The sequence below is a fragment of the Telopea speciosissima genome, chromosome 9 (assembly GCF_018873765.1).
Source record: "Telopea speciosissima isolate NSW1024214 ecotype Mountain lineage chromosome 9, Tspe_v1, whole genome shotgun sequence".
NCBI classification, from domain to species: domain Eukaryota; kingdom Viridiplantae; phylum Streptophyta; class Magnoliopsida; order Proteales; family Proteaceae; genus Telopea; species Telopea speciosissima.
Genome location: NC_057924.1, coordinates 54,035,174 through 54,061,122, shown reverse-complemented (window position 1 = coordinate 54,061,122; position 25,949 = coordinate 54,035,174). Strand labels below are relative to the sequence as shown.

Sequence of the window (25,949 nt, the reverse complement as noted above, 5' to 3'; positions counted from 1 at the left end):
TATTTGTTATCATCCAAGAAATACAAAATGTAGCATTAACTATTTCCGAATATGACACAGTGGAGCCACATCAGAAACAACAGCTGGAAATAAATTTACAAAGTGGGGTCAAACTAGACTGCATCTTCTTCCCCCCTTCTTTTATTATCCTATTCCATCTGGTTAGTATGTATTGTTTCTTTGTAAGGAAAACTAAATAAAGAACACAGGTAATATTACAGAGTGGGGGAGGGGGACCAAGAATCTATTTCTTTATTTTCTTTCTTTAAACTACTATCTGTTTGCTTTGGCTATTGACAGTTACATGTGAAGCTCGACTTTACATGTGAAGATCGACTCGTTTGTCATCTTTGTGAAGGTTTGTGCTGAGATGGTGGGGATCTACTGGAGTGAACTGGTGATTGCTCAGGACTTTCACAGACCTCCACTTGGGTAGGCAACATGTTGAGGAAGCTTCCTTGGACAGGCTGATCGGAAGAATCAGTCGTGTCTGTGATCATACCACAACGGAAATTTCAACAAGGTCAGAAGTGAAAACTTATCAGGGAGGTTAAAGTGATTGGAGAACATACCAAACAATGACTTGATTGATGGCCTCTTTGGCTTGTTACTCTTTTTCTTCAAGTCCACTGCATTAAATCAGCAACATTTTGTTAGTTGAGCAAGAATGGAGCTTTATTAATATATTGCATAGAGAGCACATCAGTTAATCTGATGCCTCCTGCAAAAGATGCTCTAGAATATATTTTTTTCTTTTGGTATAAAAGATGCTCTACAAATTACAAAACTGTACACGTAAAGCACATAAACATTGCTTAAGAGTTCCTTTTCTGTAGGAAGGATAATAGTCCAAATATGAAAACTTATCCTAACAGAGGTGATCATTATCTATTCACCCACACTCTTAGAAAAGATGGATCAAGGTTCACCATATTACATTCTCCATTTTTTTTTTATGATTACTCGGGATTATATATCAATCAGAGTGCACTTCTAAACCATGAATGTAATTTCACAGGGATCCCTATGACTCTCTTACAGATTGTGCACCTCATTAGTGCCTGTGCAAGACAATTAAGCTCACTAGTGAATAGCAACTACAATATGTAAAAGGCAAAAGGTGCATGCATGTGCTTGTGTGTGTGTGTGTGTGTGTGTGTGTGTGTGTGTGTGAGAGAGAGAGAGAGAGAGACCAAGGCCAGGCATTTGATGGTCATTGACAATTTCAAAATTCTTGTACGTATAACCCACAAAATTTACATCCTTGGATGAAAGCATCTGCGAAAACGATAGAAGAGAAAAGCTTACATTAGTTTCTTCATGCATTTAAAGAACACCTTTGAGACAAAAGAAGATACGGTAAAATGAACCACGAAAACTATGACCTAACATATTATTCAAAGGAAAATATTTGCTCCTGGCAAAACCCATCAGGAAGTTGGGGAATAGGAGTTAAAAGAAGCTGAGGCCGGAGAAGAAACATTGAATTAATTATGCAATCTCTTAATGACAACAGCGATGTCCTTCCATCAACTACTTCAGCATCTAAAAGATTTCCCCCACACAGCACAACAATTGAACAATACAGTTTGTTCATTCCTTGCCTAGATGAGATATGGTGGATCCAACCTCTGTATGTTTCGGATATGGAAAGCACAGGACAAGTGGACATCTATACCAATTGCAATTGGATTCACTACAAATTTCATATAACAAAGGCTGCTTTCACTCCAGACATCAACTATATTATACATGAAAAGTGCTCTTCATACAAGTTCACCTACATGATCCCTGTACCAGACCAAGCAAGCAAATAGAATTTAAATAAACATGGTTAGCGAGGCAGTTGGACATCTACAGTTTGTTGATCCTGATCCAAAGTACTCTAACAAAGTAGGCTATTCAACACATCCCTATACTTTCTTTTTCCACTGGATGGGTTTGTGTCATGGGATACTGGATACCTAGAAGACTAAAAATGCTTCAGATTTGCAAACTAGATTCTCTTTTGAATGGGAAAAATTCTTTTTTACCAATATACCTTTTCTTCTTCACGTTCCTTTGCACAGCATATAGAGAAAATTTGACGTTTAAAAAAACTCACAAAGTAAAAAAAAAGAGATTGAAATCCACTAATGGGAGAAGCCTCTCTGCCTCTCTGGCATCAGGCACTAATACATTTTAAAGATTGGGTAATCATTCAAATTAAAAAGAGTCATATAAAGGTGTTTCCAATTTCGAATATCAGCTCAAGGATTTAAGTAATGTATCATATCAGCCAATACTTAGTGATACATATCATATGTTTGAGGAACCGATATGATATGTATTCGATATGGTACTTATTATTTTAAAAATTTGTAGCATACCATATTGGCAATACTTACGGATACGGAACGATACTAATCAATATAGTTGACACTTTCCTCAAAACCTCCGGTTGAGTTATGTAAACCGATAAGGGTTTTGGGTATATTAATATATTTTGTGTTTTTTCCCATAGCTAATATAGTCGGTTATGTAGGGATTTATTTGTAATTCTGCCACTCCTTGAAAGTTATAAATAAAGATGCTTGGTGATCACATTGATCATTCAAGCCATTCACTAAATTCTGTTTCGTTAACACGTCATCAGAGCCAGATTCTCTGATCTGAGTTTTCAAAACCCTCTCCCCCCCCCCCCCCCCAATCATCGTTTTTTTCTTCCCTCCCACTTTCCCTTGATTTTTTTTCTCTCCTTTTTTCTTGATTCGCATCCTCCACCTTAGGGCAGCACTAATGAAGTGATCGTATGATCTAGATGCTGCCCTCAATCCGATCTCTTATCTCCATGTTCTAAACATCACTTCAGCTTGATGGTTGCTGCAGCCCTTCTCTGTGATTTTTGGAGTTCTTTTTTTTGAAGATCAAGCCTCTCTCCGCTTTGAAGGTTGATTTTCCCTGGTTGGAGATTCATTTGCAGTCCTGGCCAGCAACTATCACAGCTCTACCACACTTTTTTGAAGGCCCCTAACCTAAATCTATCTCCACTTTCAGGGTTTTATAAAACCCTGACACCTATCGATTTTTGGGTTAGGGCTGTTCACCTGCCCATAGTCTGGTTCTCTACAAGACCGATGAATGTCCAATGATGCTATGGTGATGTCCTATTTGCTCCACTCTATGCAACCTGACCTCTCCAGCAACTACTTATTATTGGACATAGCCCATCAAATATGAAGTGCTGCCAAGAAGACTTATGGGCAGGTAGGGAAGATGTTCAGGTGTATGAGAATCGCAAGAAGATTCATGACACCACTCAAAAAGAGTTATTTGTTTCTAATTACTATGCTGCCCTCAAGAGCTTATGGCAGCAATTGGATCATTACTCAGATTTTCCGCCTTCTACTGCTATTGATATTGCTGCTTATCGCAAACACATCGACAAAATCCGTGTGTCTAACTTCTTGGCAGGTCTGAACATTGAGTACGACCCTACTCGAGTGCAAGTGCTTAGCCGATCTCCATTTTCTACCTTCGAGCAGTTTTTGCTTTGGTTCATACAGAGGAGACTTGTAGGGCTGCTATGTTGCACACTCCTACAGTTGATTGATCTGCCTTACAAGCTAGTTCCAGCCCTACTTCTATTACCATTACTGATGATGGTAATGCTGCCTCCAAAGAGTCTGTAAAGTGTGAACACTACAACAAACCATATCACACTAAGGCTCAATGCTGGAAATTACATGGGAAACCTGTTGACTTTGAGGTGAAACGTGGTCGTGGGAAGTCCAAAATCCAAAGCTAATCATACTGAATCCACTATTGATGCTGTTGCTGCCCCTTCTACAGACGTTGGTCTGACTCCGGATGAAATTCTGGCTTTCCATTGCATGCTACAGGCCTCTTCCATTGCACCTACACCGGCATCTGCACCTGCTGCCCCTTCTGGTTCTCACTTTGCTTCATGTATTCCAATCATTAGTCATTGTGCATCGGTTGTCTCCAGTCCTTGGATTATAGACTCCGGTGCTATTGACCACATGACTAGTTCCTCCCATGTGTTTCACTACTATTCTCCCTCTTCTGAGAAAGACACTATTCGAGTGGCTAATGGTTCCCTTTCTCCTATTAATGGAAAAGGTTCCATTCGCTACTCTCCTACCCTTACATTGAATTCCAATTTGCATGTTCCCTCTTTTTCTACTAATCTTCTTTCAATTAGTAGTCTAACCAAAGATTTAAACTGCAAAATAATGTTTTTTCCATCTCATTATGTCTTACAGGATCTGGTGAAAGGGAACACGATTGGGGGTGGTAAGGTACATAGTGGTCTCTACTTACTCGACACGGGTCAGACTTCTCTTCTGCCAACTTCTTCTTTAACTCATCAGTTACATTAAGCAACTGCTCCTGATCTCCATCTATGGCATTGTCGGTTTGACCATCCTCCACTTAGGAATTTAGCTTTTTTATTTCCTCAATTAGTCAAAAATTGTAAAAAGGATGAGTTTTTATGTGAAGCTCGTGTTTTGCCCAAACGTTCCAGTTATTCTCCTTCAAATATAAGAAGTGTTTCTCCCTTTGCTTTAGTTCATTCTGATGTGTGGGGCCTTGCCCGTTGTGCTTCCATTTCTGGCCATAGACAGTTTGTTTCCTTTATCAACTGCTTTACTCGGACCACTTGGGTGTACATGATGCAGCACAAAAGAGAGGTTTTTCGCTGTTTTCAGCTATTTCATCATATGGTTCAGACCCAATCCAATGCCACCTTAAAAATTTTGTGGAGTGATAATGGCAGAGAATACCTGGAGGGTCAGTTCCAAAATTATTTGGCTGAAAATGGGATAATTCATCAGACTAGCTGTGTAGCTGAAAGAAAGAATAGACATCTTTTGGACATGGCTCGGGCCATTATGTTTGCACGGCAGGACCCTTCTCAATATTGGAGTGATGCTATCCCTACCACTGCCTACCTCATACCGCATGCCTATCCATGTTCTTGATGGCCGTGCATCTATTGACATTCTCCAGCGTTCTTCTTTTGTGGTACCCCCAAAAATATTTGGCTGCGTTTGTTATGCTCGCAACCATCATCCTTATGACAAGCTCGATTCTCGTAGCATTCGGTGTATTTTTTTGGGATACTCTGCTACCCAGAATGGCTACAAATGTTATCACCCTCCCACTCAGCGTACTTTGGTTACTATGGATATTGTCTTCCATGAATCCCTGGCATATTATTCTCAGCCACCTCTTCAAGGGGAGCATGATCCAAGTTTTGAAGATGTACCTGCTATTCTACCGGTTCCTATTCAGGGGGAGCCTTCTTCTCCAGATCCTCCAACTCTAGCCCCTAGTTTGGTTCCTATTCAAGGGGAGCATAGACCTGTGAGTTAGATTCCTGTTGATAAAGTCTATACCTAGAAGCGTAAGGAGCAAGTTGAGACTACCAGTACTGTACCTCTTCTCCAATCGAAAGAACTTGATCCAAAGCCTGCTAAATCATCTGGCAAGGATCCTTCTCTTGAATTACCTATTGTTGTTCGTAAAGGCATTAGGTCTTGTACCCAACATCCCATCTCCAATGTTGTTTCCTATGATTCTTTATCTTCTTCCTATCGACCATTTGTGTCTTTTTTTTCCTTTGTTTCTATTCCTTAGAAGACAGGAGGCGGTTGCAGATCCAAAGTGGAAAGTAGACATGATGGAAGAGATGAAGGCCTTATCCAAAAATGAGACTTGGGAGCTAGCGCTTTTTCCTACGGGCAATAAACTAGTCAGCTGTAAATGGTTATTTATTGTCAAGCAGAAGGTGGATGGGTCAGTAGATAGATACAAGGCCAGACTTTTGGCCAAGGGGTTTACTCAAACCTATGGGATCGACTATCAGGAGACTTTTGCCCAAGTTGCAAAGTTGAATATTGTTCGGGTATCACTGTCATATGCTGTCAATCTAGGCTAGGATTTGCAGCAATTGGACGTAAAAAATGCCTTTCTTCATGGAAAGTTGGAAGAGGAAGTTTATATGGAGATTCCCCCAAGTTTTTCTTGTGACAAAACTTATGGGAAGGTTTGCAGACTGAAGCGAGCATTTTATGGGCTGAAGCAGTCTCCTCGGGCTTGGTTTGGTAGGTTCCATAGAGCAATGATCTCTATAGGATACAAACAGAGTAATGTTGATCACACCTTGTTCATCAAGCGTCGTGGAGATAAGATCAGCTTTCTTATAGTCGATGACATGGTTGTGACTGGTAATGATGTAGATGAAGTTTCTCACCTGAAGATTTTCTTGGGACAAGAATTTGAAATAAAAGATCTAGGACAGCTACGGTACTTCCTTGGGATTGAAGTTACTTGTTCTCCCAAAGGCATTTTTCTCTCCCAAAGGAAGTATGTTCTAGACCTACTCTCAGAGACTGGTTTGTTAGGGTGTTATCCTTGCGACACTCCTTTAGAAGCTACTACTCGTCTGAAAGAGAAGGATGGTGATCCTATTGATAAGGGACGATATCAATGGTTCATGGGAAAATTGATTTATCTCTCCCACAGTAGACCAGACATCGCATTTGCAGTCAGTTTGGTCAGTCAGTTCATGCATGATCCCTACTCCACTCATATGGCTGATGTTCTTCATATTCTACATTACTTAAAGTCCGCTCCAGGAAAAGGGATTCTCTTGTCTCCACATGATCATCTTCGTATTGAGGCCTACACTGATGCTGACTGGGATGGTAATCCTGACCCTAAATCTACTTCAGGTTATTGTGCGTTTGTAGGAGGTAATCTTGTCACGTGGTGTAGTAAGACACAGAATATTGTAGCAAGGTCCAGCTGAAGCAGAATTCTATGTTATGGCCCAAGGCATCTGTGAGTTATTATGGCTTCAGAGTTTACTCCAAGATCTTAGTAGTTTTGTTCATCGTCCAATGATGTTGTACTGTGACAACAAAGCAGCAATCAACATTGCCCATAATCCAATGCAGCATGACCGTACCAAGCATGTGGAAATTGATAGACACTTCATCAAGAAGTCAGAGATTGGGCAGGTTTGTATACCTTTTGTGAAGTTAGGTGATCAGCTTGCTGATGTCTTTACTAAATGGCTGAGTGGAAAGTTGTTTCATCCTAGTTTAGTCAAGTTGGGCATGTGCGATATCTATGCACCAACTTAAGGGGGAGTGTTGAGTTATGTAACCCGATAAGGGTATTTTGGGTATATTTTGTTTTTTTTCCCCATAGCTAGTCAAGTCGGCTATGTAGGGATTTAATTGTAATTCTGCCACTCCTTGAAAGTTAAAAATAAAGATGCTTGGTTATCACATTGATCATTCAAGACATTCACTAAATTCTGTTTTGTTAACACCTCCCAAAAAAAATCTATTTTTGAGAAATAAAAGAAATTTTGAAAACACTATTGATACATTGATGCAAATTGGTCCAATGTTGTTTGAAAACTACATGTACTATATGAAAAACATTATGGATACATTGCTGCATTTTTTCTGATTTTTCTTATATTTTATAAATTTTTTTCTATTTTCTGAAAAATAAAAAAATTATGGATACTTTAAACCTTGTTCACACTACCATCAGCATTACGGACGTATATTCGGTCTGTGCACAACTTCATCTTGGTTGCACATTTAATTGAGACCAGTTCCAACCAGGGTTTTAGTAATAGGTATCGATATTGGTCTCGGCCAATTCCGATCCAGATTGGTCCATATCAGTCTGATTTACCCCTGTTTCCTTTGAAAAAATAATTTTTTTAACGTTTTTACCCATCCATACCGATCCACCAATAAGGGATCAATCAGGAATCAGTATCTCGACACTGATATGAATCAGCTGAACCAGCCAATCCGATACCGATTCCTCAAAGCATGCTTCCAACTCGAGTTTGAACCACCCTGTGACTCTATGGTATTATTAGTGCATGCAAGAAACCTCATCCTTTATACATAATTAATTGAATGCAATTATCTCGTTGTACTTTGTTCTCTATCTTATGCATGATATATTATATTTATTGCTTATTTATAGTGTTTGATGCTTCAAAATTGCATTTTGCATATATTTTTAGCATTTCTATGGGCTTCTTGACCATTTCCATGCATATCTTTAGAATTTATTGGTTTCTCCAGCCGGTATGATATGATATGTCCCTTAAATCATCCATCCAATACAATACCCGATACCGATGCTTAAAACCTTTGCTAAGCTACCATATTATAGTTATTCAATACGGATGAATTACATAAAATGAAAACATAACGGCAATTCATACAGGTCCAGCTACATATTATCCCTATAGGCCAAGCCAATCAAATAGAATTTAAATAAATTTGGTGCCTACAAAATATAATATAAATAATGGGTCCTCAGCATCGAAAAATAATTATCAAGAAATTATATGCCCCCAGTAAATCTAGCAATATGTAAAATTTGGGAGTTGAAAATGTACTATAAAATGTAAGACAGTCAAAACTTACTTTTCTCCATGGACCTGACTTCGGTGAAGTTCTCATTGGAGGTCCTGACTGCATCCACGCAAGACATCAACATACTAATTAATAATACCATAAGAAACGATGAACTTAGTTGAAGAAAGAATAGTAGAGCAATCATCTCTCCTCATAAGCTTCAACAATGAATGTGGTAGAATTCAATTATTCTAAATGAACAGAAACAAATGACCCAAATGACAAAATAAAGGAGATAGTGAGTTGCAAAACCCAATAGTAAACTACGGCCAATTGACTACCGGAACAATTACCAAAAAAGGATAAGAAAAAACTAACCCCCCAAATGAGAAACTAAGAGGCAGTTTGGAAGTGTTCCTTGATGCTCAACACTTCCAAACTGCCACTTAGTTTTCAACAATCCTAACAACATTGTCTTTGAATCCAACACTGGCCACAAATTTATCTATTTATTAAGATTTTGTATGTTACCCAACCATAGATACTTAATTGGACAGCACACCAATGTTCCACGTGGTAGGTCGGATGAGGCTGAAATTTTGACAGGTAGATGCCAAGATCCCAAGCTGACATGTCAAGCTTCAGCGCAAAAAAAAATTTGCCGCATTGCAAAATAAAACATAAAAAATAAGGACTACGAAGGTTGCATGGATCACCGAAAGGATGGAAGGACAAATATGGTAGGGCATACCATTACATGGGAAGGAAAATGATTGCACTAGATTCTCAAATTTGATACTTGACCAATCCAGACCATCCCCTAGATATCCAACAGTCAAAAGTGCCACACCATCTTTCCATGTGGCACACCTTTTGCCTCCTTTCTTTTTTTTTTTTTTGTTTTGCTTTGGGGGGGGGGGGCAGAGAGAGAATGGAGGTAGCAATACAGTTGGTCCAACATCATCAAGCCTAGCTTATAAAGTGATGCAGGAGCTTGTCAGATCAGTTATCCAAGCATCTAACCTTTATTGGACTGGTGTCTTTGGGATTCCTGGTTCTACCATCAATAAGATAGACTCCCTCGAGTGTTTTCCTATGGAAGAGTAGTGATAACAATAAGTTCCTCCATACTATAAGTTGACCCTATGTGAACCTCCCTAAAAAGGAAGGAGGGCTTGGTTTAAAGAGGATGAAAGAGGTGAATCAGGTTGGGCTTCTGAAGCTTGTTTGGAAGGAAGAAAGACAGTCTGTGGATCTGTTGGATTCACTCAACGTATCTCAAGGCAGATTTTATATGAACAGTGTCTTGCCCCTCTGATGCTTCCTGGAGTTGAAGAAAGCTTCTTCAGATCAGGCCCGTCACTCTGGGGGTGATCAAAAATCACATTGACAATGGAATTCACACTCTTCTCTATTTAGAGAACTGATATCCCTGTGGCATTCTCCTTCTTATGGCTCTATTAGTCCATCCCCTAAATCTTTGGATCTCCTACATGTCTGGCCCTAGCTGCAGTTGATCTCTTGTAGGCATCCCGATGCTGGTGATATTGTTCAATGGTCAGCTTCCTCTATGTGCTCCTCATCAGCCTCTGCTGGGGATTTGGTTCGCTCTCGTAGGGCTTCTGTTCCTTGGGTGGGGATTGTGTGGTATAAGCACCACATTCCTAGGCATAGTTTCATCACTTGGCATGCTTTAAGTTACACTCTCCCCAATCAGGATTTCATTCTTCAAAGGAACCTTACAATCCAGAATTGTTGTTTCTGTTGGATTCTCACGAGGAAGTTGAGCATCTTTTTTTTAGTTGAACTTTCTCAAGGAATATCTAGAAAGGGGTCTGCCAAAAGTGTTGACTTTGCCCTAGGCCTTCGCTTCCTTTCGAAGGGGAGTGGAGATGGATTGTCAAGAAATTCAAGCGGGGCTCGATTAGTCATCTTTTCGTTAAGATGGCCTTCTGTGCCACTATCTATCTGTTGAATTGTATGATGTATACCGTGGGGGTATACTTGGTATTCTATTGTGTAATTTTCCCTTTCTTTATTTCCCTTTTTCCCCTATCTAATAACTCTAAATATTAGAGTTAATTAGAGTAAGGGTAGCTGTGTAATTTCACTTCTAAGTGACTCTTTATAGATAGAAGCTTGACTGATCTCATTGATCATTCAAGCACTTCAGCTCTATTACTCTTCTTCTCAGATTCTAACATGGTATCAGAGCTGAAACTGATCTAGAGACTAGAACAAACATCTCCATTGTTTCTCTCCTTCTCTAAAAGCCCCTTCTTCACCTTCAAACCTTTTTTCTTCTCCTTCTTCTCCTTCTTCTCCTTGGTCCTAAATCTGTACAAAGGATAGCACGTATGAAGTAGACATTGATCTTGTGCTGTCCTTCCTTTACCTCAATCAGAATATGTCTTAAAGACAGTCCATTGGAGATTGAGAAGAGCTGCTGCCTTTATTTCTGCGTTTTTGGAGTTTTCATCCATTGAAGATCAAGCCAACTATTGGAGTTCGAGTCTTCCCTCTTGAAGATCCACACTAGTATGCCTTGGACAGCAGTGTATTGATCATCTCCCTCAAAAATTTTCAGATTCAGCCCAAAAAGGAGAAAAGTCGATCTCAGCATTTAGGGTTTTTCAAAACCCTAACACCCTAATCGATTTAGGGTTTCCCTTTTCTGTTGAGGCTGATTTTTTTAGGGTAGTTTCTCTCATATTAGGAAAATACTCTATCCAACTTTGAGCCTTTTCTATCTGGGATTTTGGAGTTACCGCTGTTGCACTTCTCAACCCTTCTACACTACTACCAGGGTGCTCAACAAGTGTTTGATGAATTGCCTCTTATAGTTCTCCTTCTCCGATTGATTTGAATTTTTGAGGACTACTTCCATCCTCATTGAAGAGTACTCAATCAAATTTTTTAGCTCAGTTCATTGAAGATTTCTTGGATTACTGCTGCTACACTTCTCAGCCCTTCTCCTACACTGCTGCATCTTCAACATGACTGGCTCAGGGACTGTTTCAGATGTCACTTCAGCATCCTCCGATGGACAGCCTAGGAGTGATTATCTCCCTTCTACTGCTTCCCTTAAGCTTGACAGTACCAACTACTTGATGTGGTCCAGATCCATGTACTTGACTATTGCAGGCCGAGACCTTACTGGACACATCACTGGCACCAATGTTAAACCAGCTGAAGAAGGTCCTACCAAGAAAAGATGGATTGCAAATGACTCTAATGTGAAGTCTTTCTTATTCAACTCGATGCAATCTTATATTTCTAGTGGGTATTTGTTACTAGATACTGCAGCCCAGATCTGGGCAGGTGCAAAGGACATATACGGTCAAGTTGGGAATGATGCCCAGGTGTATGAACTCCGTAAGACGGTTTATGACACCACCCAGAAGGAACTATCTGTCTCCCAGTACTGGGCAGCCCTTCGAAGCTTATGGCAAAAACTTGATTATTATTCCAACTACCAGCCTACCAATGCTGCAGATATTGCTGCATATCGCAAGCATGTGGACAAGATTCGAGTATGATTTCCTTGCTGGTTTGAATGTCGAGTACGACCAGATTCAGGTTCAGATTTTGAGCAGAGTTCCTTTTCCTTCTTTGGAGCAGTCGTATGCATTGGTCCTCACAGAGGAGAGTCACCGAGCTGCTATGTTGCACACTCCTACCGTTGACCGATCAGCCCTCCAAGTGGGCCAGCCCTACGCCCCTACTCCCACTACAGAGATTTCAGCTCATTTGGGTGCTTCTTCGAAAGAGGTTGTTTGATGTGAGCATTGCAACAAACCATTTCACACAAAGGTTACTTGCTGGAAGCTCCATGGGAAGCCAGCTGACTTTGAAGCCAAATGTGCAGTCAAGGGTAAACCTAAGACCAAGGCTCATCACAAAGAGACAGTTGACACTTCACCTCCTACTGATGTGGGTCTTTCCCCAGAGGGGCTACAGGCCTTCCATCGCATGTTGAGGGCTTCATCTGCTTCTACTCCATCCTCCACTGCCAATGCACCAACAACTTCAGGTTCCCATTTTGCCCAGTCAGGTATTCCTTTTGTTGGTCATTGTGCATCGATTGTTTCCACTTTGTGGATTATAGACTCCGGTGCCACTGACCACATGACAGGTTCTTTAAATCTATTTCATAAGTATTTCCCTTCATCTGGTAAAGACAAAGTTCAAGTAGCAGATGGCACCCTCTCTTCTATATCTGGGAAGGGTTCCATAAGCAGCTCTCCCTCGCTTACCCTGTCTTCAGTTCTACATATTCCTAACTTTACTACTAATCTTCTTTCTATTAGTAGTTTGATCCGAGATTTGAACTGTAAAATAATATTTTATCTTAATCATTGTGTTTTCCAAGATCTGGCGCATGGGAGGACGATTGGATTGGGTAGAGTGCATGGTGGTCTCTACTTGCTTGAGGGCACTTCTACATTAACAGTGTTGCCTTCTCAGCTTCATTCTCCTCATCCTCAGCTTTCGTCTGCATTTTCTACTACTTTGTATCAATGGCACTGCCACTTGGGTCATCCCCCCTTAGGGATTTTATCTATTTTGTTTCCTAAACTAGTTCAAGAATGTAATTGAACTGAGTTTTTTTGTGAAGCCTGTGTTATAGCTAAACAAACTCATTCTACTTATTCTCCAACTAATCAAAGAAGCAATGTTGTTTTTCATTTGGTTCATACTGATGTGTGGGGCCCCTCTCGTCATACTTCCATTTCTGGTCATCGTTTTATTACTTTTATAGATTGTCATTCCCATCTTACTTGGGTTTATATGATGCAACATAAGAGTGAAGTCTTTCGTTGTTTTCAGCTATTCCATAAAATGGTTCAAACCCAATACCAAGCTACCATTAAAATTCTTAGGAGTGATAATGGTACTGAGTACACAGAGGGCCAGTTCCAAAAATACCTAGCTGATCATGGCATTATTCACCAAACTAGTTGTGTTGATACCCCTGCCCAAAATGGGGTGGCCGAAAGAAAGAACCGCCACCTCTTGGAAGTAGCCCGTCCTCTCATGTTTGATCACCATGTCCCTTTCCAATACTGGAGTAATGCTATTCTTACCGCTGCTTATCTCATAAACCGCATGCCTACTCGTTTTTTGGGTGCTCAATCTCCTATTGAAATACTGGAGGGGTCTTCCTCTTTTATTGTTCCTCCCCACACTTTTGGATGTGCCTGTTATGTCCGTGACACACATTCTTCTGGCAAGTTTGAACCATGTGGGCTGCGGCGTATTTTTCTTGGGTATTCTCCAACCCAGAAGGGTTATCGGTGCCACTTTCCTCCTACTCGTCATACTATGGTGAGTATGGATGTTATCTTTCATGAGTCAGTTCCTACTATTGCTTGCCTCCTCTTAAGGGGGAGAGTACTAGTAATAGTGAAGATGTGGCTGTCCATGAGTTTTTTTCCTCCTATCGTCACTGAGATTCCAACATAGGGGGAGCCTACTCCTCAGGTTAACAAGAAGTTGATAGATGATCCCAACCTCATAACCTTTTATCGGAAGAAGTTAAAGAAGAACAAGCAAGTTGAGATCTCTCCCACAACAACACCTGAACTTGTCCAATTGGAGCCTCCTGAGCCAGAACCGAGCTCCATTGGTAATCCCACTTCTCCTCAACCTTCTCTTGATCTTGATTTACCTATTGCTCATCGTAAAGGCACTAGGTCTTGCACTCAACACCCCATATCTCATGTTGTTTCTTATGATGCATTATCTACTTCCTATCGTACAATTGTTTCTTCGCTTTCCTCTGCTGGTATTCCACACAATTGGCAGGAGGCCCTTACAGATTTGAAGTGGAAAGCAGCCATGGTAGAAGAAATGAATGCCTTAAAGAAAAACAACACATGGGACATTGTAGCTCTTCCTCCAGGGAAGAAACCAATTGGGTGCAAGTGGGTGTTTGTGGTCAAGCAAAAAATTGATGGCAGTGTGGACAGATACAAGGCAAGACTTGTGGCTAACATGGTTCGAGAACTCGCGAGATCTCCCCGAGTTTCTCGGTTTCGTGAGATCCCGAGACGAGATGACATACGGTTCCTAAAACTGCATTTTCTCGGCCGAGATCTCGGCGAGATATCGGTGATGTCTCAATGCAGATTTTTTGAGGTTTTTGTAGTTGAAAAAATGCAATATCTCGGCGAGATCTCGGTATCGGGTCATACATGGATTTGACCCATTTTGAAAGCTCATTTTCACCCATATGCCCATTTTATTAAAAGAGAGAGCATGGACAGAACTCGGAAATCTCGATAGTTCTGTCCATGCTCTCTTAAGTCTCTAAACAAAGGGGAAAATAGCTCTCTCCCTCAAATTTCTTCCTCTTTCTTTCAATTCTTGGTTGGAATGGTTGGTTTGAAGTGAGATTCAAGTGCCAAAGAGAAGTTCAACTCCAACAGTTCAAGAATCATCACCTATTTGTAGGATTTCAAAGGTATTTTCTAATTTCTCCCCCAATCTACTTTTTTTCAAAAAAAATTGTGTAATCCTTGTTAGATTCATGTGGTTTTAATATATGTTAAACATCTTTGCCTGATCTATCACTTGATGGAGTCGGATTTATTTTTCAGTTATTAAATTTTTTTATTATAATTTCCAGAAAAATAAATGATTTATTTAAAAAAAAGAAAATGAAAAAAATAGGATGAATAGTGATTGTTTGAAAATGATTTTCATATATGTTAAACTACTTGGGATGCTCTACAGCCCCATGGATTAATTTTTTATTTTCACCTATTAAAAAATTTATTTTATTTTTCAGATTTAATAAATATATTATAAAAATTACAAATATATATATAATATTAAAGAAAAATACTTATTGCTTATGAAAAATTATGTACAATATATGTACATAATATTCAACTTCAAATGGTATCAAATACATCATTACATTATATTTTTCTCATACTTTTAAGGTATAAATATTTTTTTAAAAAATTCAAAATATTATTTTTAATTAAGAAATAAATACTAGGGTTAGGGTATAAATAAGAGATAGTTATTTCATAGTTCTAGTTGCTTGACAATACGTTTAAGAGTTATGAATAGCATACTTTAAGTCTTGAATACCTTACTTTAAGTGATCCATGGTTATTAATACATGCTTTTTATGTAACAGTGTAAACTATAAGACATTTTATATACAATGTCTGATATAGCATGGCAACATGGAGTTCGCATGTGCGCAAACAAAAAGAAGTCCAAATGCAATTATTGTGGGAAGTTGCTATCTGGAGGAGCCACTAGGTTAAAGCAACACTTGTCTAGTACAGGTAAGGATGTTGCCTCATGCCCAAATGTTCCTATCCAAGTGAAAGTGGCAATGGCACAACACTTTAAAGGAGGAAGATTAAAGAAAGCTAAGAGGGAAAGAATGCAACAAGAGTTTGATGAGGCAGTACTAGAGAGGGCTGGTGTAGAGGTCCGTGGCGGAGATGATACTGACATTGGGCCTCCACCTGGCGAGCTTTAATTAGAGGCTGAATGGAAAATTTACCAGCAGACTTTGGCTGAGAGTAGACAAAGTTTTCATTTTGAGAATATAAGAGCATATGAGCAAGCAAGAGGAGCTGGTGGATCTGGCTCAGCTGCACCAGTGCAAGAAGATGAGAGGAGGAAAAGCACCGGGACAAGAAATATACCACGACCCCAAACCCGACCACGAGTACAAGCTCCAGAGCCCATTTTTGAGCAGGATCCCACAACTTTTAGGCACCAAGATGCCTACCAGCCAACCATCCCGCAAATATTTGGTGGTAAACAAGAGGAGGCACGAAAAGCCTTCAGCAAGTTCATGCTTTACCATGGCATTCCAGCCAATGTAGCACAAGAAACATACTATAATGCATTCCTTGATGCTGCAGGGAGGGCTGGTGCAGGATGGAAGGGACCTTCACCACATAAATTATACAATGTATATTTGCCTCAGGAGGTACAGGAGCTGAAAGATTACATTGATAGTTTGAAGCCAATGTGGGAGACATATGGGGTTACTCTTATGGCTGATGGATGGACTGGACCTACTAGACTATCCATTATAAATTTCATGGTGAGTTGCAATGGAAAGACTGTATTCTTGAAGTCCATCGATGCATCAAATAATGTAAAGGATGCATCATACTTGTATAAGGAGTTGAAGCAAGTGGTGGAGGAGGTAGGACCAAGGAACGTTATCCAAATTGTGACGGATAACGGTTCCAACTTTAAAAAGGCTGGAGAGAAGTTGATGAATAAGAAGAGTAAGAGGATCCGGCTCTTTTGGACCCCATGTGCAACCCATTCTATTGATTTAATGCTGAAGGACATGGGGAAAAAGATTTTGGTGACGGGTGTGGTAAATAGGGCAAAAGTGACAACTTTTGTGTACAACCATTCTTATGCTTTAGCCTTGTTGAGGGAGAAATGCAATGGAGATTTAGTGAGGCCTGGTGTCACTCGATTTGCCACCAATTACATTGCATTGAAGAGCTTTCAGACTAAGGCGATAGGTCTGAGGTCTATATTTCCAAGTGACAAATGGTTTGGTTGGCAAGGTTCTAAGTCAAAAGATGCAAAGGCAGCACAACAGACCATTGCAAGTGATGGATGTTGGAAGGACTTGGGGAAAGTGGTTGCCATATTAGAGCCAGTGGTGGCAGTACTGAGGATGGTTGATACAGAGAAGAAGCCTACCTTGGCCCACATTTGTGCTGCCATCCAAAAAATGAAGGAAATGGTTAGAGCTGTTATACCTCGAAGTGCAAAGTCCTACACTAACATCATTGATGAGCGGTGGGAGAAGCACTTGAGTCATCCATTGCATCAAGCTGGTGAGTTCAACATACTTTACACTTTAAATGTTATAACTTTTTTACATTTACATATTCAAAACCCAAAGGCATTAAGTCACTAACAAATCATATTTATGGTGTCTACTTTACCAACATACTATTTGAATCCAAAGTATCACTACTCCCATGATCTTGGGCTAGACATAGAATTGTTAGAGGCAATTCAAGCTGTTACTGCGAAGTTAGAGCTTAATCCAAAGACATAATCTGCTTGCAATGATGAGGTGAGAGTATGGGACTTTGGTACTTTGGTAGTTAGTTTATGAATGTAATTACTAAATAGAAAATACTAATGCCTCAAATTGAAAATAGATCAAATACTTCAAAGAGGCCCCAGCAAATTTCGGTCGACAAACTGCAATGGAGGGTAGACAAAAGTCAGACCGTGGTAGGTGGCATGATATTACATTTATGAATTATAATTTTATCTCTTTAGAATGTACATATTCTTACTATTCTATATTTGTAATGCAGCCGACTGGTGGGTGCTTTATGGTACAAGTTCACCCAACCTAAGGAAGGTAGTAGTGAGAGTGCTCTCACAAACTTGTTCATCCTCCGGATGTGAGCGCAACTAGAGTACATTCTCATTGATACATTCAGAGAGGCAGCACAAGTTGGGTAGCGAACGACTGAAGCAGCTTGTGTATGTGCACTACAATATGAGATTAAGGATGAGGCACATACGTGAAGGAATTGAGGCCAATGATAAAGAACCCATTGAACTATCCAACATTTTCCAAGAGGACTCTGATGACGATGAGGATCCCCTATTCCAGTGGGTGAGGGACCGTGGTACACCTGATATGGATCAGCCTGGGGGTAGTCCCGACCCCACCATTGCGTCTGTAACCGGCATTGATGTTGATGATTATGTCGTTGCAAGAGAGGCGTGCACATGCAGAGTCACCGAAACCTTTTGAGCCTGCTGTAGGAAGTCCTGCTGATGATGATGATGGTGGTGGTGATGACAGTGGTGATGGTTATGATGGTGATGGTGATGGTGATGGTGGTGGTGGTGGTGGCATGCAGAGTGGCGGTTATTATGATGATTGTCATGAGGGGATGCGCGAGTAGTACCAGTATGAGGTGGGAACGCAGGACCCTGTGCGTTTCACCGGTGAGTCTCAGTTTACTCATGCCACTCAAGATCAAGACCATGGCGGCCACCCTAAAACATACAACCGGAAGAAGGGTGGCAAACACTTACATCAGTCAGATGCTCAGGATGATGACAGCAGTATAAACACCATGCTTGCAAGTTTCGGAAGCATGAGTATAGATACTACTAGTGAGCATCAGTCATGGCAATCATCTCAACATCATCATGTGCTATGACTATGGCCAGGAGAGCACCGGTTCGATTATAGTGCCTTATGGTCGTCAGATGGGCAGCGACAATGAGTAATATCAAAGCTCGGGTCGCTTTTGGGTAAATATTCCCATCCCCAAACCAGCCATACATGCCTCAAACTCAATATGACAAGAGCAGTTCAACTTACACCTCATACCAACAGCCTCCCATGTACCCTCAGATAGGGAGACTGGTATATGTTGATCAGAAGACTTATATGGCAGCTGTATCACACTATGTGCAACACTACAGCAATTCCATGACATAGGAATTCTTTGTGGATCAATATGGGGATGAATTTATTACTCAATCATATTTTATGTAACAAATTCAGTGAACATTGACGTAATTAGAATGTTTTGATTGCTATTTTATTTGAATGTTTTGATTGATATATACTAATTAAAATGTTTTGATTGCTAATTTGCTAAGTTTTACTAAATTATATGTAGAGTAGGTTGTTTTAGACTTTTAGTATGACTCGTCGCCTACCAACCTATGGTCCAAAGTAAAACTCATATTTGGACTTGTTTTTTGGCAAATCTGGGCATGCCATTGTGTTTAAATGGCCTAAAATAGACTGGATACCAAGTTTCAGACCCAAAATATGTGTAAAACCCACCGAGATAGGGGTCCGAGTCAAAAAAAAATTGCACCAACTCGCCGAGATCTCGGCTCGACTCGGTTTCTGGCTTGGCCGAGATGCCACCGAGACCCGAGTCTTAGAACCTTGGTGGCTAAAGGATTCACTCTAACCTATGGGATTGATTACCAGGAGACCTTTGCCCCAGTTGCCAAGCTGAACACAGTTAGAGTTTTATTGTCATGTGTTGTGAATCTAGGGTGGGATCTACAGCAACTTGATGTGAAAAATGCTTTCCTTTATGGAGAGCTTGATGAGGAAGTATACATGGAAGTTCCTCCTAGTTTTTCCTCTGACACAACCAGTGGCCAAGTTTGCAAGTTGAAGCGTGCTCTATATGACCACAAACAGTCTCCTAGAGCTTAGTTTTGCAGATTTCATAAGGCCATGACATCTGTGGGGTTCAAACAAAGCAATGCTAATCACACTCTGTTTATCAAACGTCATGGTAATAAGGTCACAATCCTTATTGTATATGTAGATGACATAATTGTGACTAGAAATGACAGTGAGGAGATAAATCACCTTAAGGAGTTCTTCGAATGTGAGTTTGAGATCAAGGACCTAGGAAAGCTCAAGTATTTTCTTGGGATAGAAGTTGCCAGATCATCAAAAGGTATCTTTCCCAGAGGAAATACATCCTAGACCTTTTATCAGAGACCGGGCTGTTGGGTTGTCATCCAAGTGATACTCCTCTTAAAGCTAACACTAGGCTAAAGGAAAGTAATGGAGAACCAGTAAGAGGTCGTTATCAAAGGTTGGTGGGAAAACTGATCTATTTATCTCACACACGACCTGACATTACCTTTGTTGTGAGCCTTGTAAGCTAGTTCATGCATGATACCTATTCCACAAACATGGAGGATGTTCTTCGTATTCTCCGTTACTTGAAGGCAGCTCCAGGGAAAGGAATTCTCTTATCCCCACATGATCACTTGAGGGTTGAAGCCTATACAAATGTTGATTGGGATGGTTCTCCAGATCATAAGTCAGTGACAGGGTATTGCACTTTTATTGGAGGCAATCTAGTAACATGGCACAGCAAGAAGCAAAATGTGGTGGCCAGATCAAGTGTCGAAGCTGAATTTCGTGCAATTGCCCAAGGCATTTGTGAGTTGTTATGGATTCAAGGTTTACTTCAAAACATTGGTGTTCCTACTCCTCTTCCTATGATGCTATATTGTGACAACAAAACTGCAAAATAGCCCACAATCCAATTCAGCATGACCGTACTAAACATGTGGAGATTGACAGACACTTCATTAAGGAAAAGTTTGAAAGTGGTCTTATTTGTGTTACCTTCGTGAAGTCTGAAGATCAACTTGCTGATGTATTCACCAAGGAGCTGACTGGAGAGTTATTTCATCCTTTTGTATCCAAGTTGGGCATGATTGATATCTATGCTCCAACTTGAGGGGGAGTGTCGAATTATATGATGTATACCTTGGGGTATACCTGGTATTTTATTATGTAATTTTCCCTTTCTTTATTTCCTTTTTTCCCCTATCTAATAAATCTAAATATTAGAGTTAATTAGAGCAAGGGTAGCTGTGTAATTTCACTTTTAAGTGACTCTTCATAAATAGAAGCTTGACTGATCTCATTGATCATTCAAGCACTTCAGCTCTATTTCTCTTCTTCTCAGATTCTAACACTATCACTTATGATAGGAAAGAAATCAGCTTAGGTGGACTTCCTCCTCTCGTATGTGGAATCAAATATGGAGCTCCATCGATTTCGACATAAAATCAAAAGTTAATCACCTGGCTGCCTCTTGTCCTAATAATGAATTAAACCGCCACATTGTTGCTTCTTAGGGTCTCCAGATTCATCTTTTGTAGTTTTATTTTGATGTAATTTTTCTCTTAGGGTATTCCCCTTCGTTGGTCCTTCTTGGGTTTGTTTGTTTTCTTTCTTTTCTCTAATGCATTATTTTATTTACTTCAAAAAAAAATGATGCACGAGAACTTCCGAGGATCAGCCGGACCTGTTTGGGAATCTAGTTGGAGATGAACTGGGTCCAATTTGGGTTTTGGTCTGGTAGGATATTTTATGATTTTAGTAATTTATATTTTTGGGATTCTTTGTAATTTTTAATTGGGAGTTTTAGTTAGAGCTAAATACATAGGATTTCAAGTTTCCTAATTGCTTTAATTTCCCTATGAGTTAATTTCCTAGTTGGAGGGTGGGCCTTGGTGCAACGGTAAGGTTGCTCCATTGTGACCAAGTGTCACGGGTTCGAGTCTGGAAACAGCCTCTCTGTGAAAGCAGGGGTAGGGCTGCGTACATTATGACCCTCCCCGAATCCCGCAGTGGCGAGAGCCTCGTGCACTGGGTACGCCCTTTTTAGTTAATTTCCTAGTTGAGAGAGTTTTTACTTTTCGGAGTCTTTTATTTCTGTATGAATATGCCTGTAAACCCCCCCCGGTCATGGGAGTTGCTGGCTTGTGCGAACTCCCCCCCCCCCCCCTTTCTTCCGTGTGGTCCTTCTCTTCACCCAAAATCACCACGATTCTGGTTGTGTTCTCCCATCTTCCTTCCCTCTCAGTATCATTCTTCTACTCTCACTTTCCCTTATTTTATTTCTTTATCATATTCATCTTCCTTCCATTATATTTTCCTTGGGTCTGAACTTCCCCATTTGTTAAACCGTTCCAGCATAACTGGGTTCAGATTTAGCGAATCGATCTCTCTTTCCTTTCTCTTCTCTCCCCGTCCTCCTAGCGTAGGATCCTCTCCTCTGGGCGACCAAACCTCGAGAGTTTCACCCCTTAATCCCTGACCAACATTGAGAACCAGACCTGCAACTAGGTGGTTCATGAATCTGTCCACCAGATGCAATTTCATCCCTACAATCTCAGTAATTTGACAGTCGATTTGGTATCTGTTGGAGGTATGTCCATCATCTACCTAGTACCTACCATTAAAATCCTAGGCCAAACAGAGAAGTACCGAAAGAGTTCTCTCTCTCAAAGCCCTGCTGGGTTTTCTGCCTCTGCTTTGTGCTTGAGGTTGAAGACGATAACCTCTTCCTCCTCCCTTGGTTCGTTGTCTTTAGTTTTGCCCCTTGTTTCAAAAGTATCCCTCCTACCCACCCTTATTACTTCCTTCCTTTCTTTTTGATTCACTTCCAAGTTTAACCATACATAATAAATACGATTTCCACTTGTGTTCTTGCCTTTAGTATATCAAGTAACCCTTCCCTTGTTTGGTTAATTACAACCATACTACTCCCCCTGGATAAATTCAATTTATACAGAATTGCCATCACTTCTTTGTAACTTGGGTCTTTGGTACCTGGGTGGGCCCATAGCAACCCAATGGGTATTTTGACCTGGGTTCCACATCATAAAGTAGTTAACAGAATAACATTTCATTCAGAGAGAAGGCCCTCCAAGACTGCATTCAAAGTTAAAACATTAAATCCATCCAGACCAATTCAGCTTACAGATAAATATATAATATTCATAAAAATAAAATAAAATATCATTTTACCTCCTCAAACTTTTCAAAGTTCTGAGTATCCAGTTCGTCCTTAACCTCTGGTTTAAAAGCAGCTTCCATCTGGTATAGTCTGTCCCATTTGATGCCTTTGAACCATGGGTGTGCCTGAAATAGAGATCAATATCAACATTTCAGTTTTGAATTTGATACAGCGAAATTGATAAACAAAGAGCCAGATAGAAAAAAGAGTGCTAACTTTTATTTCATGTGCTCCTTTGGTCCCAAGCCTCTGTTCTACATTGCACAGAAGTTTGCATATGAGATCTTTGGCCTCAGAAGATAGCTTTGCCTCTTTAGGGAACTTCAAGTGAGTTCTCCAGTTTACTATCTGCATGAAATCAATGAGACAAATGCTGTGATTGGGAATTATAATAAGAAGTAATGAAAAAAATGCATGGTTATCCACACCAGAATAAGTAATCAGTTCACCAAGACCTCATAACTTCGAAGAGCCAAGGTTTTCCACCTCTTTGATTGGTACATGAATTGCTTAAAGCAACAAAGACATAAAATATCCACAATCAAAACTGTAGAAGTTATGAAAGAGCCACTGAAATAAATTTATGCAGGATATGGTCCAACAAACTGTAAGGAAACAGTAAGGTTTCTCCATTGTGACCAAGTGGTCACAGGTTCGAGTCTGGAAACAGCCTCTCTGTGAAAGCAGGGGTAAGGCTGCATACATTATGACACTCCCCAGACCCGCAGTGGAGGGAGTCTCATGCACTGGGTACGCCCTTTTTTACGGTCCAACGAACCCTAGTCCTAATGGGTAATAAGCACAGTATAGCTGTTGTTGCTGTTATTAAGTAACATCAAGAAGTTAATAATTTCCTATGTCCAGCAAACAAAAACCCAAAACTGAATAGGCTTTAATTAGACTGACCTACGGCTACAATGTCCAATGAAATTACAAGAAACTTTGAGTTATGCATGTAGATTCAAACTCCGATCAAAAATTAAATCTTACTTCAATGTGACAAAGACGAGTAAAATAACTTAAACAGCAGCAGTACATGTTAAACCTGTAGATCCAATGGTTGCAATGCGTCATGAACCATTTTGGTTGGATTCGCTGCTCCATAAGCACAGATCAGAAAAAATTTCCATTTTGAATATTGTCAATCACCATGGAACAATCACTTCGTTCCATAAGGCTTTCACAGTGAGCTTGCCGTCACTCGCCGGGGCCCACACCAATCTATCAGTCCTACTTGACCAAGAAAAAATTTCCATTTTGAACACTGTCAATCACCATGGCAGAATCGATCTTTTGCAAAACCTCCTGATTCCAAACACCTTCCAGGCTAAGACCATCACACACCCGAGTTGAGAGATCGAGATGAAAGGCTCCATCCACACGGTCAAGCAGAGCACCCCACCCTGACCAGTTATCAAGCCAGAAATTGGCGTCTCCTTTTCCAATCAGCCATTGCGACTTTGAAAGGAGCATTTCTTTATGCAACAGAGCTCTTCTCCAAGACACCGAGCCAGACAACCTTGAACCAGCCAAGGCAATGTGTTTATTTTTGAGAAACTTAGCTTTAAAAAATGAAGACCATAAAGAATTACCTGACATCGAACGCAACAACCCTTTCAGCCGAATAGCAAGACCAATGTCCTCAAGACGCCTCACCCCCAAGCCCCCTTCGGCCATGGGTTTACATACCTTAGGCCACCCCACCCAATGACGACGGTTGCCCCAATCCAATTAACCACACAAGAAATCCGCACAAATGCCATTAAATTTTTTAATGACCGCCTTTGGAACATCAAGAGTAGAAATATGTATGGGCATTGAGGCAAGCACGTGCTTAAGCAAAACCAATCTCCCACCTGAGGACAACAGCTTCCCCTTCCAACTGGCCACCTTCTTGTGCAACTTGGCCAGGAACTCATCAAAAAAGCTAACCCGGAGTCTGCCAGCATAAAGAGGAGCCCCAAGATACAGGATCGGAAGCTTCTTTCTAGAAAAGCCAGTAACTACTTCCACCATTCGGCACCTGTGGTCTGCTGCCTTTTCACTCATCATAAAGCAGCTTTTGATCTTGTTGACAAGCTGCCCGGAGCAAGCTTCAAATCTAGAAATGAAACCAAGAATCTGTTTCAAGGAGTTCTTTAAACCCTTTGAAAAACTTATCGTGTCATCCGCAAACAAGCTGTGTGACACTCCTGGACACCCCCGGGGCAACTGAAAGTATTCTGCCTGGCACTCCACGAATAAAGATCTTAGCCCTCTATTGAGCACTTCCTCCGCAATAATGAAGAGAGCAGGCGATAAGGGATACCCTTGACAAACCCCCCTAGAAGATTTGAAGAAGTCGGTGGGACGACCATCAAGAACCACCGAGAACCAACAAATCTCAACAGTCTTTTTGATCAAAGTAATCCACTCCTCTGCAAACCCAAATTTGCTTAAAACTTGGAATAAGAAGTCCCACTCCAACCTATTGTAAGCCTTAGCCATATCTAGCTGAAGGACCACATTACCACCACGAGCCTTTCTGTTAATATCTTGAACCACCTCTTGCACCACGGCAATATTATCATGAATGCACCAACCCTGAACAAAAGCACCTTGTTCCTTCGATATAATAGAGGGAAGGATGGAACCCAATCTTGCAGAAATAATTTTAGCAATTATTTTATAGGAAAAATTGCACAAGCTTATTGGGCGGAAATTAGACATTACCTCGGGGTCCTCCTTCTTGGGAATAATCATCAAGTTCGCCGATGTGTAGCACCGCGGCAAGAAACCACCTGCAAAGAAATCCTTTACCGCCTCCCAAACATGGGTACCAACAATGTCCCAACATGCCGTAAAGAAATAACCTGTAAAGCCATCCTGGCCTAGAGCGCTATCCGAGGAGAGATCGAAAACCGCACCCTTCACCTCCTTCAATGATGGAGGGGCCAGCAAGAGCACATTATCCTCCTCAGAAACGAGTTTGGGTATGAGGTCTAATAGATCTTCATCCTGCTGACTTCCTTGGGAAGCGAAAATTTCAGAGAAAAATTTAACCACTTCCGTTGCTACCTCCAAAGATCCAGAAACCAGACCCCATCTTCATTTTTAATTTTATCCACCCCCCTGTGTCACCGCCGAACATTGGCCAAAGTACGAAAAAACTTTATGTTTCTTTCCCCCTCTTCAAGCCACCGAACTCTTGATTTTTGCT

The 25,949-nt window shown here is 40.6% G+C and overlaps 1 protein-coding gene across 2 annotated transcripts in view; it reads right to left on the bottom strand.

Moving 5' to 3' along the window:
• Nucleotides 1-265: 265 nt before the first annotated feature.
• LOC122640941 (serine/threonine-protein kinase tricornered-like) overlaps nt 266-25,949 on the bottom strand; it is a 58,442-nt gene continuing 32,758 nt past the window's right edge. For both annotated transcript variants that reach the window (XM_043834238.1, XM_043834237.1), the window contains 6 exons: nt 22,967-23,098; nt 22,762-22,875; nt 8,475-8,522; nt 1,194-1,278; nt 573-629; nt 266-490 (listed from right to left, as the gene is read on the bottom strand). In XM_043834238.1, coding sequence (XP_043690173.1) covers nt 345-490; nt 573-629; nt 1,194-1,278; nt 8,475-8,522; nt 22,762-22,875; nt 22,967-23,098 — 582 coding nt within the window. In that variant the 3' untranslated portion in view covers nt 266-344. The remainder of the gene's footprint in view (nt 491-572; nt 630-1,193; nt 1,279-8,474; nt 8,523-22,761; nt 22,876-22,966; nt 23,099-25,949) is intronic.